The sequence below is a fragment of the Colletes latitarsis genome, chromosome 11, assembly GCF_051014445.1.
Source record: "Colletes latitarsis isolate SP2378_abdomen chromosome 11, iyColLati1, whole genome shotgun sequence".
Classification (NCBI taxonomy): Eukaryota; Metazoa; Arthropoda; class Insecta; order Hymenoptera; family Colletidae; genus Colletes; species Colletes latitarsis.
Genome location: NC_135144.1, coordinates 28,715,362 through 28,730,235, shown reverse-complemented (window position 1 = coordinate 28,730,235; position 14,874 = coordinate 28,715,362). Strand labels below are relative to the sequence as shown.

Sequence of the window (14,874 nt, the reverse complement as noted above, 5' to 3'; positions counted from 1 at the left end):
TGACACTCGAAAAAACGATCTTTGTACCTGTGGGTACCGTTAGATGAGCAAGGCCACTTTGCTTTAACCAAGAGAATTAAATTTGCCCATCAAATATGCTGTGGTCCTTTTCAAAATTAATATTTATGTCTAGCTACACATTAGTAAGAGTATTAATTACAATAACATAGTAATTCATTTTGCCCAACTCTAATTCCACAGCAGTAACCGCGTGCTGTCGTTTAAATGTCTGAAAGTTAGTTGCAGTCGAATTATCATGAGTACTAATAGTTGAAACTTTTTATCGTAAAACCGTGAAGTTGCACCTCCGTTATAAAATCAGCAATTTGCAAATGTACCATGTACCAATCTAGTTGCATTTCTCAGAACTCGAACAACCAGTTTACATCTTGCAGTTTAACTCGAAATGCTGCAAATTGAGCAACTGTACACGCCTATCAGATTATAATAACCAGTTTGGTCTTGCGAAGGTTATTAGTAGGGTACGCTTGTTTGGTGTCCTACCTTTAATTAGTTACACAATATTGCCTTAACGCGTGGCGAAACGAGGCGTAAACTTGTTTCCATACTTGCAATCGTACAGAAAGAGACAGCAGAAACGGTTTAGACGTGTCAAAGAAACTGAAACTAGTCTTTTACATTTAATAGATAACTTTTAAACGTTTACGTTTTGTTAGGTTTACAAGAAGAAGACCGAGGCTGCGAAAAAAGAGTATCTGCAGGCTCTAGCGGCGTATAGGGCATCTCTGGTCAGTAAAGGAGCAGCCGAAAACGAACAGCAACAGCAGCAGCAACCGTCGCCGCAGCAACAGCAACAGCAGCAGCAGCAGCAGCAGGTTCAGTACGCAGCGTACGGCAGCTACACCGGAAGTGGAACACCCGGAAACGTTTCGTATCAGGTCTACAGCCCGCAGCCTCAACCGCCGTCGCCTCAACAGCAACATGCCCATCCCCATCAACATCATCAGCATCAGCCACAATCGCAGCAAATGCAAATGAAAAAATCACCCCACCATTTGGCCATGTCTGGGAATCCGCAACAAACGCAGCAGGTAACGAGCTTTCTTCGCTGCTATCGTTAACCCCTGTAGTCGTTGCAAACTTTTCCCAAATTTCAAAACTCTGGAAATTGTTTACAGAAACTTACGCTTCGTGAATTACGGGTTCTGCACTCTAAATTGAACCCCTCGTAAATTAAATTTAAAAGAAAAAAGCAAAGGTAACAATGCAATAAACATAAATGTATACGCTTAAATATGAACTATCGTAAAGCAGTTGTATATTGATTGTAAGCCATATTGTTGCTTTAAAACAACGATAAATGCATGTTAACAATGGAATTATAAATCAGAATTCAATAATGTAGATAAATGGGTACGTGACTGATTTCGGGGTCACGCTGTATTACAGAGTCGAATCAGGCGAAGGTCGCTTATTGTATTGTAATTTTTATGCTGGGATAGAAACCATTTATTGCTTTCAAAAATAGAATCAAATAGAGGATCAATACTTTTTTGCTCGTAATACTCTGAGTTTGTCTGGTTTCTACTTACAAGACGAACAACAAATAAACAATTCTACGTTGAACATAGTTTATAATCGAGGCATTGGGCAGGGTTATTGGCGAAGCGTAAGTTTTTGTTAATAATTATCGAAAATTCTTGTCAAACAGTTTTTTCAAAATGGTGAAACAACTTTCATATCTGTGAAATGTAATTACTATTATTTTGTTCTTATAATGATATTAGTAATGAGAATATTTTTTAGTGTCGGGAACAATGTCACTGCATTTATTTAAAAAAAAAAACTATTAGCGTCTCGTCCTGGATTTACTGGTGGACACATCGATCAGGCTGATCCGACAAACCCGATCTTAGGATCGAGAGGGTTCCTCGAAAACTGGGAAATATTTAAAATTTGTTCAGTTTCATAGGTTGCATTCTTTTCTTCCAACACGTGAGAAAACCCCCTAACACGAAAGCCAAAAAGAAATTTAGCGACAGAAATTTGAAACGGGGTGAAAAAAATTCTTAAATCTTCATTATTAAGTTTCAGTTTTTACTCCAACGAGTTTCGGTGACGCGCCACAACCGCATTTCATTATTTATGAAACGACGAATTTCTAAATCAAGAAATAAGAACAATAGTAATTCCGTTGACGAATAACAATTTTGTTTCAAGAAGAATGTAAATGTTGAACAAGTTCGCGACCAGTAAGAGAAACGAACTGTGAAGCATGCATTTCAACCGATGTTTAAATTAAATTAATGTACTTATCATTACTTTGCTGTTATTTTCATATTTTATTTAGGGTATGATAAACAATTCAATGGCACCGTCACATATTTCCCAACAACAGCAACAATCGCAGACACAGTCGCAGCAACAGCAGCAGCAGCAACAGCAACACATGCAGCAGCAACAAGTCACACAGCAACAATACATGCAGGTTAGCAGAAGATTCAAGTGTATTTCTCGATTTTCTCGCGCTCTATACCGATCTAGATCTTTTGCATATAGAATAGAATTAAGACAGTAAAGCTGGATAGAATTAACAGAATACTATCAATTGTTCTGTTGTCAATACTGCAATTTATATAAATATCTTTAGACATAGAAAATTGGTGTGGCAGTCAACGCGTTAAACAAGATACGTGGTATATTGTATAACATTTTCAAGGATACTAACAGATACGCGCACGTTTTATCTTTCAGTCACTTTCACTTTAAATACTGTTACATGGGATTAACTATCACAATTGTGAAATATATTCGTATCTAAATTTCCCAATGATATAACTCAGCGATATCGTAACATGGTTGATAATGCCATGGGTCAATATCAGTCGACGTTTTACTTCACTCTATGCGGAGCAAGAAACTACGAATAATTTATTTCCTTGCAACGATTCGACGTCTGTAACGAATTATGCCATTTATTGGATACGTAGTTGCATCTGCAGTGTTATTAAAATTCTGGAAACATTTACAGACCTAGATACAAGACTGATTTTAATTGTAATAAGATATCTGTAACATAAGCTTAGAATACCCTGCTGCTTCAGTACTTTATTCAGTAACTTTATCACGCATTCTTCCCACGAACATTAAGCGAAAGGAAACGATTCCTTTTGATTGCAGCAAGTCCAACAGCAACAGGTACAACAGGTGCAAGTGCAGCAACAGTCCCAGCACCATCACCATCATCAACAGCAGCAGCAGCAGCAGCAACAGCAAATGATGCACACGAGCAACCAGAAAGGTGACTCGTTGTCGAGCCCACCGTCGGTGAATTCAGCGGCCCAGGCGACTATGGGCGGTCAAAGACCCGCGTCCAACGCTTGTATACGCCACGGGTGCCCGAATCCCGCGGTAGCAAACAGCGAATGGGAGGATGAGTACTGTAGCAACGAATGCGTGGTTAGCCATTGCAGAGACGTGTTCACTACGTGGGTGTCTTCGAATCAAAATTCCCAGCAAAACTTCTCGACCGTAAAATAAGAAATCTGTACACTATGATTGTAGTAAGCGCGGTAATCCTGAACACGTACGGCTATCGTTCGTTCCTAGCCGACACGAGCACGACCGATACGTTGAGTGTACATAGATTGACAAGAAGGTTCGCGTAAAATCAAAAAAAGAAAAAAAAAAAAAGAAAATCCCAGACCGACGACAAGAACACACGGTAATTATTTACAGTAACTAAACGTAAACCCACGCTAATCTCGACAGCCTTAGCGTGTATGTTGGTGGATAGAAGCATGTCGCTGAGCGTCGTAAAAAGTAATTATCGCCAACTCTTGGTTTTCGAGATAAAATTATTAGAAACACCGAGTTGTACGCAAATTTATACAAGACCGTTCGCGTTCGCGATTCGATAATAGTACTAGTTTTCGTACAAAGAGCAACATAAATAGTTAATTGCTGATGAACACTATCTACTGACGAAACGATTGATCGAGTCACGTTTAAAGGTAAGTGTAACTCGCGAGCTCTTTGTTCCAAAAAGTATTGGGAATATTGAAACGAGTATAAGGACCTCTAAAAGGTAATTAAACTTGGGTCTTCTTACTATACGAATATACGCCTCGACCCTCGCCCGGCGACCGGGTTCATTTTGACCCGTACAAATTGTTCTGGTTTTTATTAAAATGCAATAATAACAGTGCTTGTTTTGTAAAGGTGCAATTCGTTCACGTCATAGAAATGTTTGTATGAATGTATGCGTACGTGTGTTTGACTACAGGGTGATTCGCTTGCCCGTTCAATAGTACTAAATGAATTTGTAAAAATACACAGTAATAATACATACGAAATTTACAAACACCATAATGAAGCAACGAAATAACGAAATTCCGATTTGGGTAAGAATAGACCCGGAGTTCGTCGTTCGAGGGTCAATCAACAGGTGATGACCGTTTGTGCGTTTCAATTCGAAAAGCGAAGTGGAGAATAGTAAGCAATTACAATTTATCTGGAAATGTATAATGATTTAATCGTTATTATTATCTCGTAAATAGGACCGAATTAACCGAAAATAGTTCCGTTGCGAGATAGTAAAAAGGTTTCTAATAATTATACCTTGAAAAAATAAGACTGAACGACAAATGTTTTTTAATTTAGAATGATCGCAAAGGCGGAATCCAACCGGGACCCCCTTCGATTTTAACTTGATTTTGCAGTGTGGTAAAAGACAGGTCTCCTTTGCAACGTATTAGACATTAAACACTCGATAATTGTAGAGGTATAAATAAGCAAAGTTACCCTATGTACCAACAGGGTTCAAACTCGAAGCCTGGCGAGCCGCATTGTGCCTCCTATTTCTTTGCTGCGGCTTCCGTATACTTATTCAATTTAGTAAATTTAAGTATCGCGATGAACAAAATCAACAGTTAAAGGAATTATTACGGAGTGCAGTCACTGAACATGAACTGAATTTTAACACTTTGTGGACAGTGTCTGGCAAAGAAATTACTTTTATCGTTTTGGATGTATGTACATCGAGAAAGTCTTTGAAAACCCATATGAAACCCGATTCTCTTGATACGTATGTAAGAATTCGTTAAAATAAAAATTTACGTATGTGTAACAATTTATTGAATTAAAATAAAATTTATACCTTGGACAAGGTAATTTTCAAATACACGTTAGTTTTCTATTCAGACCACTGGCTCTCGAAAATTTCTGATAGACAGTATTATGTGGTTTTTATCATAATTGTTTTTTTTTCTTTAAATCGTAACTCAAAAACTGGAATACCGGACATATGACGTTTTTTTACTTTTTTACATGTATATTTCTTAAATTATCGAGTATCTACATTTAATGTTCTATGCATCCCGCAAGGACAAGTCTAGCATACTACAAAAGCACGTTAAAATCGATGGACAGGTTGGGTCATTTTCTTGTCGATGAAATACCAACTCCAACATACTGATACATCGAGCGAAATTTCCATAGTTCCATCAATCGTTTCTAGTATAAAGAAAGAAGAAACTTTGCTCTAATTCAATAGCAAACAGTTCGTGTCTGCGAGGTGAAGTGAGATTAGCAATTACACTTGCCTCGAGTAATTTGATCACATTTTTTCTACGAAGTTAATTATTATTGTTAATGAGTACATCTTAACTGTTCAAAATCGCCAAAGTAATCGGTGATAATTGTTTTTTATTACGAACTTTGAAAATTTCGTTAACGTAGGCTGCTATTATCAGAGTCGGGCAAATTTTATTCGTGAATAACGAATGAAATTGTGAGTCAGCTTTAGTTTACGTTTCATCCGCAAATTACATCTCGTTAACGAATTCTTTAACACTAGAACTACCAAAACAGTCAAAACAATCCATTCGTAATTTCTAATAAAAATTGTTACAAGTTTTCTCGACTGGATTCTATGAAAGAACGAATAAACATTTATTTCCGTTACATTATACATTTCTTCAAATATTCAATTACTTTGGTGCGAATAAATAAACCATAATTGTCGATAGTTCTAGTGTTAAATCTACGTATCGTTCTTCTTCGAGAAGAAGGCACAGCGTGTTTATATCCCCACTCCTGTTGCAGTCCGCTGGCTCACAGGTATTGGTCGAAAACTGTGACGAAATCGGTGACAGCCAATCAGCGGACTGTAGCAAGAGTGGGGATGCAAACACTCTGTGCCTACTTCTCGTGGAAGGATGATACTGGCATGCAAAGCTATGAACAAAACCTCGTTTACGATTAAAAAGGTATTGCTGTCTATACTGTCAATTTCACGGACCTTTTTGTGATTTTCTTTTTTAATGATAGATAGGCCGTTTTGTACTGAGACTTTGCAGATATTTTATTGATATTGCAGAAAAATTATTTTCGGTTGCGGGGGTCAATTGCAATCATTTTTGGTCATTACACATACCCTCGAAATCCTACTCAGTTTCTAGATAAAAATTCGAGATGTGTAATTTTTCGACGGGAAAAAAAAATTTCAAATCGTTTTGGAAAAATTATTTTCGATTGCGGGGGTCAGTTACAATCATTTTTGGTCATTACACATACCCTCGAAATCCTACCCAGTTTCTAGATAAAAATTCGAGAAGATGTGAAATTTTTCGAGGGGAACAAAAAATTTCAAATCGTTTTGGAAAAATTATTTTCGGTTGCGGGGGTCAATTGCAATCATTTTTGGTGAATAGACATACCCTCGAAATCCTAGCCACTTTCTAGAAAAAAATTCGAGAAGGTGTGTAATTTTTCGACGGGAAAAAAAAATTTCAAATCGTTTTGGAAAAATTATTTTCGGTTGCGGGGGTTAATTACAATCATTTTTGGTCATTACACATACCCTCAAAGTCCTACTCACTTCCGAGAAAAAAATTCGAAAAGATGTGAAATTTTTCGACGAAAAAAAAAAATTTCAAATCGTTCTGGAAAAATTATTTTTGGTTGTGAGGGTCAGTTACAATCATTTTTGGTGAATAGACCTACCTTTGAAATCCTACGCACTTTCGAGAAAAAAATTCAGTACGGACGGAACTTTAATCGTTAATAACTTTTTAACGAAGCCTCCATCAACAAATTGGTATTCTTGATTTTCGTCTTATTTTGGCCTCTAGAATCCCCCATTAAAATTTTTCCCATGGGTGGCCGAACACCCTGTATATCTGCAAAATGTCACTACGAAACAACCTACTTGTCGTTAAAAAAAAAATCACCAGAAAAGGCCGAATAAATGACAGCCTAGACAGCAATACTCTCTTAAATCTGAAATCTTTGTTATTCGCGAATAACGTTTGTCGAACTCCGGCTATTATAAATAATTACCGGTTCTCGCGCACACCAGTGCGTAGTTTCGACGAAAGACTGCTGCGGCAGCTCGATGCTTGCGAACGCGGAAACCGTATAGCTTCTCGACGAATATTTCGACAAGCATCGTCGCTGTTATCGCGAAAGAGTATTAGAATCGCCAAAGTAGCCGATTAAATCGGGCCGTAGTTCGAAGGAATCGATATATCGTCATCGTCGCGTTGCGTTTTCCGAACGTGATCGGAAACGAAAGAACGATGAATCGAGTGTAAGTAAAATTCCATTCCTTGAACGAGTTTAGTTAGCGACCGTTTAACGATATAAAAGTAATTTCGTAGAAATATATTCGCAAACATAGGATACGTGTATGTAAAGTTGTTCGCTTGGCCGCGAGGAGGAAGGGGACAGGAACGAGGTATTTCATTGGTCGCAACCGAACGACAACACGTATCGTAAAAACTTCTCAACGTGCTGTAGACTTTCGCGATCTGACCAGATCAGAAATTTCTTTAAACATCGAAACGTTACGAGTAGATGCATTGACACTGAATGAAAGATTTCATTCTGTACTCTTGCCTGAATTTCTTTATGTCATTTAGCTTGTTTCAACAGTCGACATGTACCTCTTTCGATGTTTGAAGGGGCTTCGCTATATCATGAAAGCTACAATACGCAGGCTGACACAATGCCTGTGTTCTGACGTCACAAAAGTTCTAATTGGTAAACCGTGGGTTACCAGTGTCAGTCTACCAATCGGAAGCCTTCCCGCCAACGTACGTACTTCTGGCGCGGAACGATTCGCAACTTCTGATTGGTAGGCCGTGGGTTACTAGCGTCAGTCTACCAATCGGAAGCCTTCCCGCCAACGTATGTCGGTGACGTCAACACGTTTAGTGGCCGCCTGTAAATACGAGTGAAATTTCGTAACGCGACGATCGTTCGCACAGTATGATTTTTCTGATCGATTCGATCGTTTTAATTAATCGTTAATAACCGAAAGCAACGTTTCCACAGTATCTTCATCGTAAATTTAATTTTTGTGTATATACCTACTTTATTTGTTGTTCGAAATTAAACAGTACACGTTCGTCAAATCGTACGCCAAGGGGTTAATTCATCTAACGAAATAACAGTAAAATTGCGAATGTTGCTTTCGATCATTATCGATTCGTCGATCGAATCGATCGAGAGGTTATCGTGCGAACGGTCTGCGAGACACGATCTCACGATACGGTGGACAAAACCACGGATTCCTCGGAGTCCGTGTATCGCTGACGCGCACTACGTTTCAAGTTCTTTCGCGAGTTGAAGTTCGACGCGCGCGCATTCGAGCCGACGAATAATACGCTTACAGCGAGATTCTCTCGTAAAGGAGGAAGGGTTAGGTAAGCTGACTTAAACGGCGAACAAGCTGGTTGCGTTCTCGGTTCGAGCAATGGCGGCGGCAGCATCAGCAGCTGCGTACTTGTAACGCAATTTATTTTTGTATAATTTTACAAACGATCGAATCCATATATAGCAATACACAATCTACGACGGACGCGAGCAAGCGGGTAGCAACGACGTCCAGCGACACGATATACTACGAGACAGTTCACGTTCGTCTCTATCGCGTGTTTCGTTTCACGGAAATGCATTCCGTCGCGTAACGCGGACGTCGTTGGTTCTCGCGGTTCGCTGTCGCGTGCAAAACGAGAACGCGTCGTCGTTATTTATTTCGAAGCAGTCGATTCGGCGTCAAACATAACCTCCCGCGACGACGCGAGCCCTCGATCGCCGGGGAGGCAACGAAAATCGATCGTCGAACCGTGCTTGGCGCGCTGCAGACGAGACGTATGTACACGCATGCGCGCGGAACGTGCATCTTGCCAAACATTTTCGCTTCCTCGGCGGCGATTCTACGAGTCTCCAGATCGCTGGAAGAAGAAACGTTGGAATTTAGCGTGCTAATCGTTCGTATCGAAAGATGTAACGTTTCCGTGTGAACCGTATCGATATAAGTTTTTTTTAAAACCTTTTTTTTTTTTTTTTGTTTTTTTTTTAACATCCTTGTACATAGAAGAAAAAAATATTCCATAGATTTTTAAGTATCCACGATGTAAACATAATCGATAGTGTACCATACTCCGATAACAACCTTCGGTATATTATAAAAGCATATGAATATAAAGAAAAAATTGAATCAGTATCGTGCATACGTATACAGAGTGGTTCTGGACGAAAAATTGGAAATAGGAAAATGTCGAAATCGAACCACTGATCTTCTTTTACGTATGTCGATTATAGTTATTCTTCGATCGAAAGTATCTAGTAATTATTGTTAAAAACGAAATACTTTAAGAGGTGTTTTACGTTGACAAATGATGAATAAAGGATAAATATTTGTCCGGTACTTATTCAGTAAACGTTAGAATTTGCATCGCGGAATGCAATGTTACAAATTAAAATTCAAACGTCCTGGTTAATAAACATGGCGAGTAAATCGCTCTTCGTCGGCTTTGTTTACTTTGTGTTCGAACATTCTACCATAATGGACTAAACGTTTTTAGTCGGTTTTTTACATTTATTAATTGCACGTTAAAGTTACGAGCGAGAAATCACTTTTAATTTTACCCTTTGACATCGATCGTAATAAAAAGCTGATATTGCACTTTCTCTTATTTTCTTACAATCCTACGGTAAAAAACATTAAAACACGATAATAATAACGATTTTATTACGTCGTAAAAAGAGAAAGTACACGTATAGAGTAGAATAAGGGACGAGGTTAGGCGCTACTATTAAGCCTAACCTCTAATCTCGTAAAGTATTCCATTCTTAATGTAATCTTCACACTCTTATACTGGAAATGATCTATTTACATAGAAAAAGTCAGTGGTTCCGTTACAGAAGGGTGGAACTTTGCAGCGCAAAGAGGGAACGATGTCGTCGAAAGATAATTCAAATTCTCCTGTAAATTTGCACACAGAAGGAGTACGTCTTGTCCCAATTTTTAGAACCACCCTGTATACAAAAGTTACGTACGCATACAAGGTGTTTTTTTTCGTCTTGCACATTCAGATATCGAAGTAACAAAAGATATTAAGACGTGCTGAGTAAAAGAAACATCCTGCATATGAATGTACACGTACACGCACACAAGCGTGTACACATATACACAAGGTGTAAAAAGTAATTGCCGAGCGAAAATCGATGCGATCGACGTTGCCCGAGAAACGGCGTCGGTGATTATGAAAGTGATTTGCAATAATTTTCTCTGGTTCCAAACCTGCGTACTAACATCGTTGTGAAAGTTGTCATAACCTAAGTTGTATACAGGGTGTTCGGTCAACGGTGGGAAAAATTTTAATGAGGGATTCCAGAGGCCAAAATAAGACGAAAATCAAGAATACCAATTTGTCGATGGAGGCTTCGTTAAAAAGTTATTAACAATTAAATTCAACAATTTCAAATCGTTCTGGAAAAATTATTTTCAGCTGCGGGGGTTAATTGCAATCATTTTTGGTGAATAGACTTACCCTCGAAATCCTAACCATTCTCGAGAAAAAAATTCGAGAAGGTGTGAAATTTTTCGACGGAAAAAAAAGATTTCAAATCGTTCTGGAAAAATTATTTCCAGTTGCGGGGGTCAATTATAAATATTTTTGGTCATTACACATACCCTTGAATTCCTGCGCACTTTTGAGAAAAAAATTCAGAACTGGCGGAACTTTAAACCTTAATAACTTTTTAATGAAGGCTCTATCAAGAAATTGGTATTCTTGATTTTCGTCTTATTTTGGCCTCTAGAATCCCCCATTAAAATTTTGCCCATGGGTGGCTGAACACCCTGTATATGCAACAAATGATTTATACCATGGCTGCTGCATTACTCCCCTACACTGCCCCCGCCATTATGCAGACTCGATACAGAGTCAGATGGATGCGATGGGTATAGTTAGATGGTGTGATTCGACAGCTTTGACTTACACCGCATGGACATGGATTTTTGGAAAGAATCGTTCCATAATATCGAAGCATGAACGAATGCAACATAAACTCTCAATTTCTTTAATGGTTTCTTGATTTGCGCCACTTTCATAATCACAGCCACGAATAGAAAGCGAGCCTCGGGAAGAGAAAGTCGGTGAAAATCGTCGCATCGTGACCCACGGATAAAATGGAAGGGAAGAATTCTTCCGACGTTAGTCATAATCGCGTCGAGATCTGTATACTAAAAGGAAAAAAAAAAAGAAGAAAACACGAAACGAGAAAAAAGAAAATAAATTTAGAAAATATCGAGTTACCTATCGTAGTAGTATTAGCACTTTGCGTAAAAAAAATAAAAAAATATATATAAATATATACATGTATATGTATATATAATGGTGATTTGAAACGAGTTTACGTTAATTTCTATTGTTTTCTGTACAAAGATTCGATTAAACGTATGTCAGTCTGGAAATTGCGTGTAACGTTTGGTGAATCGTTCGAGTGGTTGGTACACGCCCAGCGACTGGGGTGTTTTCGGGGTTTCAGAGACTGCGGAAGGGGAACCCTGAGGATCTTATCGGAAATCGTTCGTGACGTGGTCGCGGACAGCATATGCAGAGATGCCAGACGGAGCCCCGGGTGCACCGGGGACACCTCATTCCACTTTCTCACCCTATGTCAGACCACGCGTACGTGACCTCGTAGAGTTTCGGAGAGTCGACAAAGGCAAACTGACACATGCCCTCTTTCTCGATTATTCCGAAGCTGCCCGAAGTAATTTCGGACCGCCTCGTGGGAGTCGAGAGAGAAAGGCTCACATTTGCCTTCTCGTCCTTGAACAACTGAAATCCGACCTCCTGTCTACGGCATACGATTCGGAATCTCGACTGCCCAGGTATTTTTACTTGCCTTTCCAAGAGTTCATTACTGAACTCTGCAAATTACTCCTGGTTTCTATTTGCCTCTGATGACCTCTGATGACCAGTGCTGACAAAAGTACAGAACTCCCGACAACTTTTTACACCATACAGCGACTGTTACTGACTGCTCCTGATTACTACTTATCTCTGCTGGACTCTGCTGACCATCGCTTATATTTCTGACAACCTATAACGATTACTACTGACTTCTGCTAACCTCCGTTGGTCTTTGCCGATCTCTGTCAGCGTGTGCTTGTCTCTGCTGAACTTTCCTGGCCTCTGCCGAACTCTACTGACCACTGCAGGTATTTCTGACAATGTATAACGATTAATACTTACCATTGCACGCCCCTACAAGTCTCTGCTTGCCTTTGCAGGTTTCTGCATGCCTGTGCATGCCTTTACTGGCCTCTGCTGAACACTACTGACCACCCCTGATGCTTCTGACATCGTATAACAATTACTACATGCTACTGTTCGCCCCTGCTGATCTCTGCTTACCACTGCATGCCTCTGCTCGTCTCTGCTGACCGCTGCTGACCACCTCTGATGCTTCTGACAACATATAACGCTTACTACTTGCTACTATTCGCCCCTGGTGATCTCTGCTTGCCACTGCTGGCCTCTGCTGACCACCGCTTATATTTCTGGCAACGTACAACGATTACGACTGGCTACTGTTAGTCTCTCCCAGCCTCTGCTGACCGCTGCTGACCACTCCTGGCATTTCTGACAACGTATAACGATTACTACTGACGTCTGCCAGCCTCCGCTGGCCTCTGCTGACCGCTGCTGACCACTCCTGTTACTTCTGACAACGTATAACGATTACGACTAGCTACTGTCAGCCTCTCCCAGCCTCTGCTGACCTCTGCTGACCACCCCTGATGCTTCTGGCAACGTATAACGATTACAACTTGCTACTGCTTGCCCCTGCTAGTCTCTGCATGCCTCTGCATCCCTCTGCTGACCTCTGCCGGCCCCTGCTGACCACACTGACCTTTGTTAACAACTTCTAACATGATGTACATCTATTAAAACTTTGTATAATGTAAATCTATTACAATAAATGATATAATGTCAAAGAATTCTATGTGTTCTCATCATTTTTACCTTTCTTTTCTTCTCCCCATTATTCCCTTAGTTATAAGAAACCGTTTCTCTACTTAAAACTGGAATTCCAAAGTGCCCGGAGCGTTTTCTGAAATGCCGGTGACCTTGACCCACTTTCGAAACTGGGTCAAGGCCAAATCCGGATTCCCAAAGCGCCCGGAATTTTTCTAAGATTCGATGGCCTTGACCTACTTTCGAAATTGGGTCAAGGCCATCCGGATTCCAAGTCGGCCGGAAGATTTCTGAAATTTCGAATGGCCTTGACCTACTTTCGAAATTGGGTCAAGGCCATCCGGATTTCCAAGTCGGCCAGAAGATTTCTAAAATTTCAAATGGCCTTGACCTACTTTCGAAATTGGGTCAAGGCCATCCGGATTTCCAAGTCGGCCGGAAGATTTCTGAAATTTCGAATGGCCTTGACCCACTTTCGAAATTGGGTCAAGGCCATCCGGATTTCCAAGTCGGCCGGAAGATTTCTGAAATTTCGAATGGCCTTGACCCACTTTCGAAATTCGGTCAAGGCCAAATCCGGATTCTCAAACTGCCCGGAATTTTTCTAAGATTCGAATGGCCTTGACCCACTTTTGAAACTGGGCCAAGGTCAAGGTCAAATTCGGATTTCCAAAGTCACTGGAACATTTCTAAAATGCTGGTGAACTTGCGAAGAAGGTGGTACGCATCTCATAGGTAAGAGAATGATTTGGAGAGGAAAAGGACGGTAAAAAATGATGAGAACACATCGAATACTTTGAAATTATATCATTTATTGTCATAGATTTACATTATACAAAACTTTAATACATATAAACATATTATATTATATTATATCATGTGACAAGTTGTCAGCAACGGTCAGCAGTGGTCAGCGATGGTCAGCTGACGTCGGGAGATGTTGGCAGAGGCCAGCTTAGGTCGGGAGATGCTGGCAGAGGTCAGCAGAGGGTGGCAGTAGCCAGTAGTAATCGTTGTACGTTGCCGGAAATATAAACGGTGGTCAGCAGTGGTCAGCAGCGGTCAGCAGAGGCATGTAGAGGCAAGTAGAGTCCAGCAGGGGCAAGCAGTAACAAGTAGTAATCGTTATACGTTGTCGGAAGTAACAGGAGTGGTCAGTAGCGGTCAGCAGAGTCCACCGGAGGCAGACAGAAGTCAGTAGTAATCGTTATACTTTGTCAGAAATATAGCGGTGGTCAGCAGGGGCCAGCAGAGGCTGGGAGAGGCTGACAGTAGCTAGTCGTAATCGTTATACGTTGTCAGAAGTAACAGGAGTGGTCAGCAGCGGTCAGCAGAGGCCAGCGGAGGTTGGCAGACGTCAGTAGTAATCGTTATACATTGTCAGAAATGCCAGGAGTGGTCAGCAGCGGTCAGCAGAGGCTGGGAGAGACTAACAGTAGCCAGTCGTAATCGTTGTACGTTGCCAGAAATATAAGCGGTGGTCAGCAGAGGCCAGCAGTGGCAAGCAGAGATCACCAGGGGCGAATAGTATCAAGTAGTAAGCGTTATATGTTGTCAGAAGCATCAGAGGTGGTCAGCAGCGGTCAGCAGAGACGAGCAGAGGCATGCAGTGGCAAGCAGAGATCAGCAGGGG

General features: G+C 40.4%; 1 protein-coding gene across 1 annotated transcript in view; it reads left to right on the top strand.

Annotated features, from left to right (window-relative positions):
• Positions 1 to 3,696, top strand: part of LOC143348113 (uncharacterized) — a 57,475-nt gene extending 53,779 nt beyond the window's left edge. Inside the window, exons 9-11 of the mRNA XM_076777985.1 lie at positions 678 to 1,052; positions 2,312 to 2,449; positions 3,142 to 3,696. Coding sequence (XP_076634100.1) covers positions 678 to 1,052; positions 2,312 to 2,449; positions 3,142 to 3,501 — 873 coding nt within the window. The 3' untranslated portion in view covers positions 3,502 to 3,696. The remainder of the gene's footprint in view (positions 1 to 677; positions 1,053 to 2,311; positions 2,450 to 3,141) is intronic.
• The last annotated feature ends 11,178 nt before the right edge of the window (positions 3,697 to 14,874 follow it).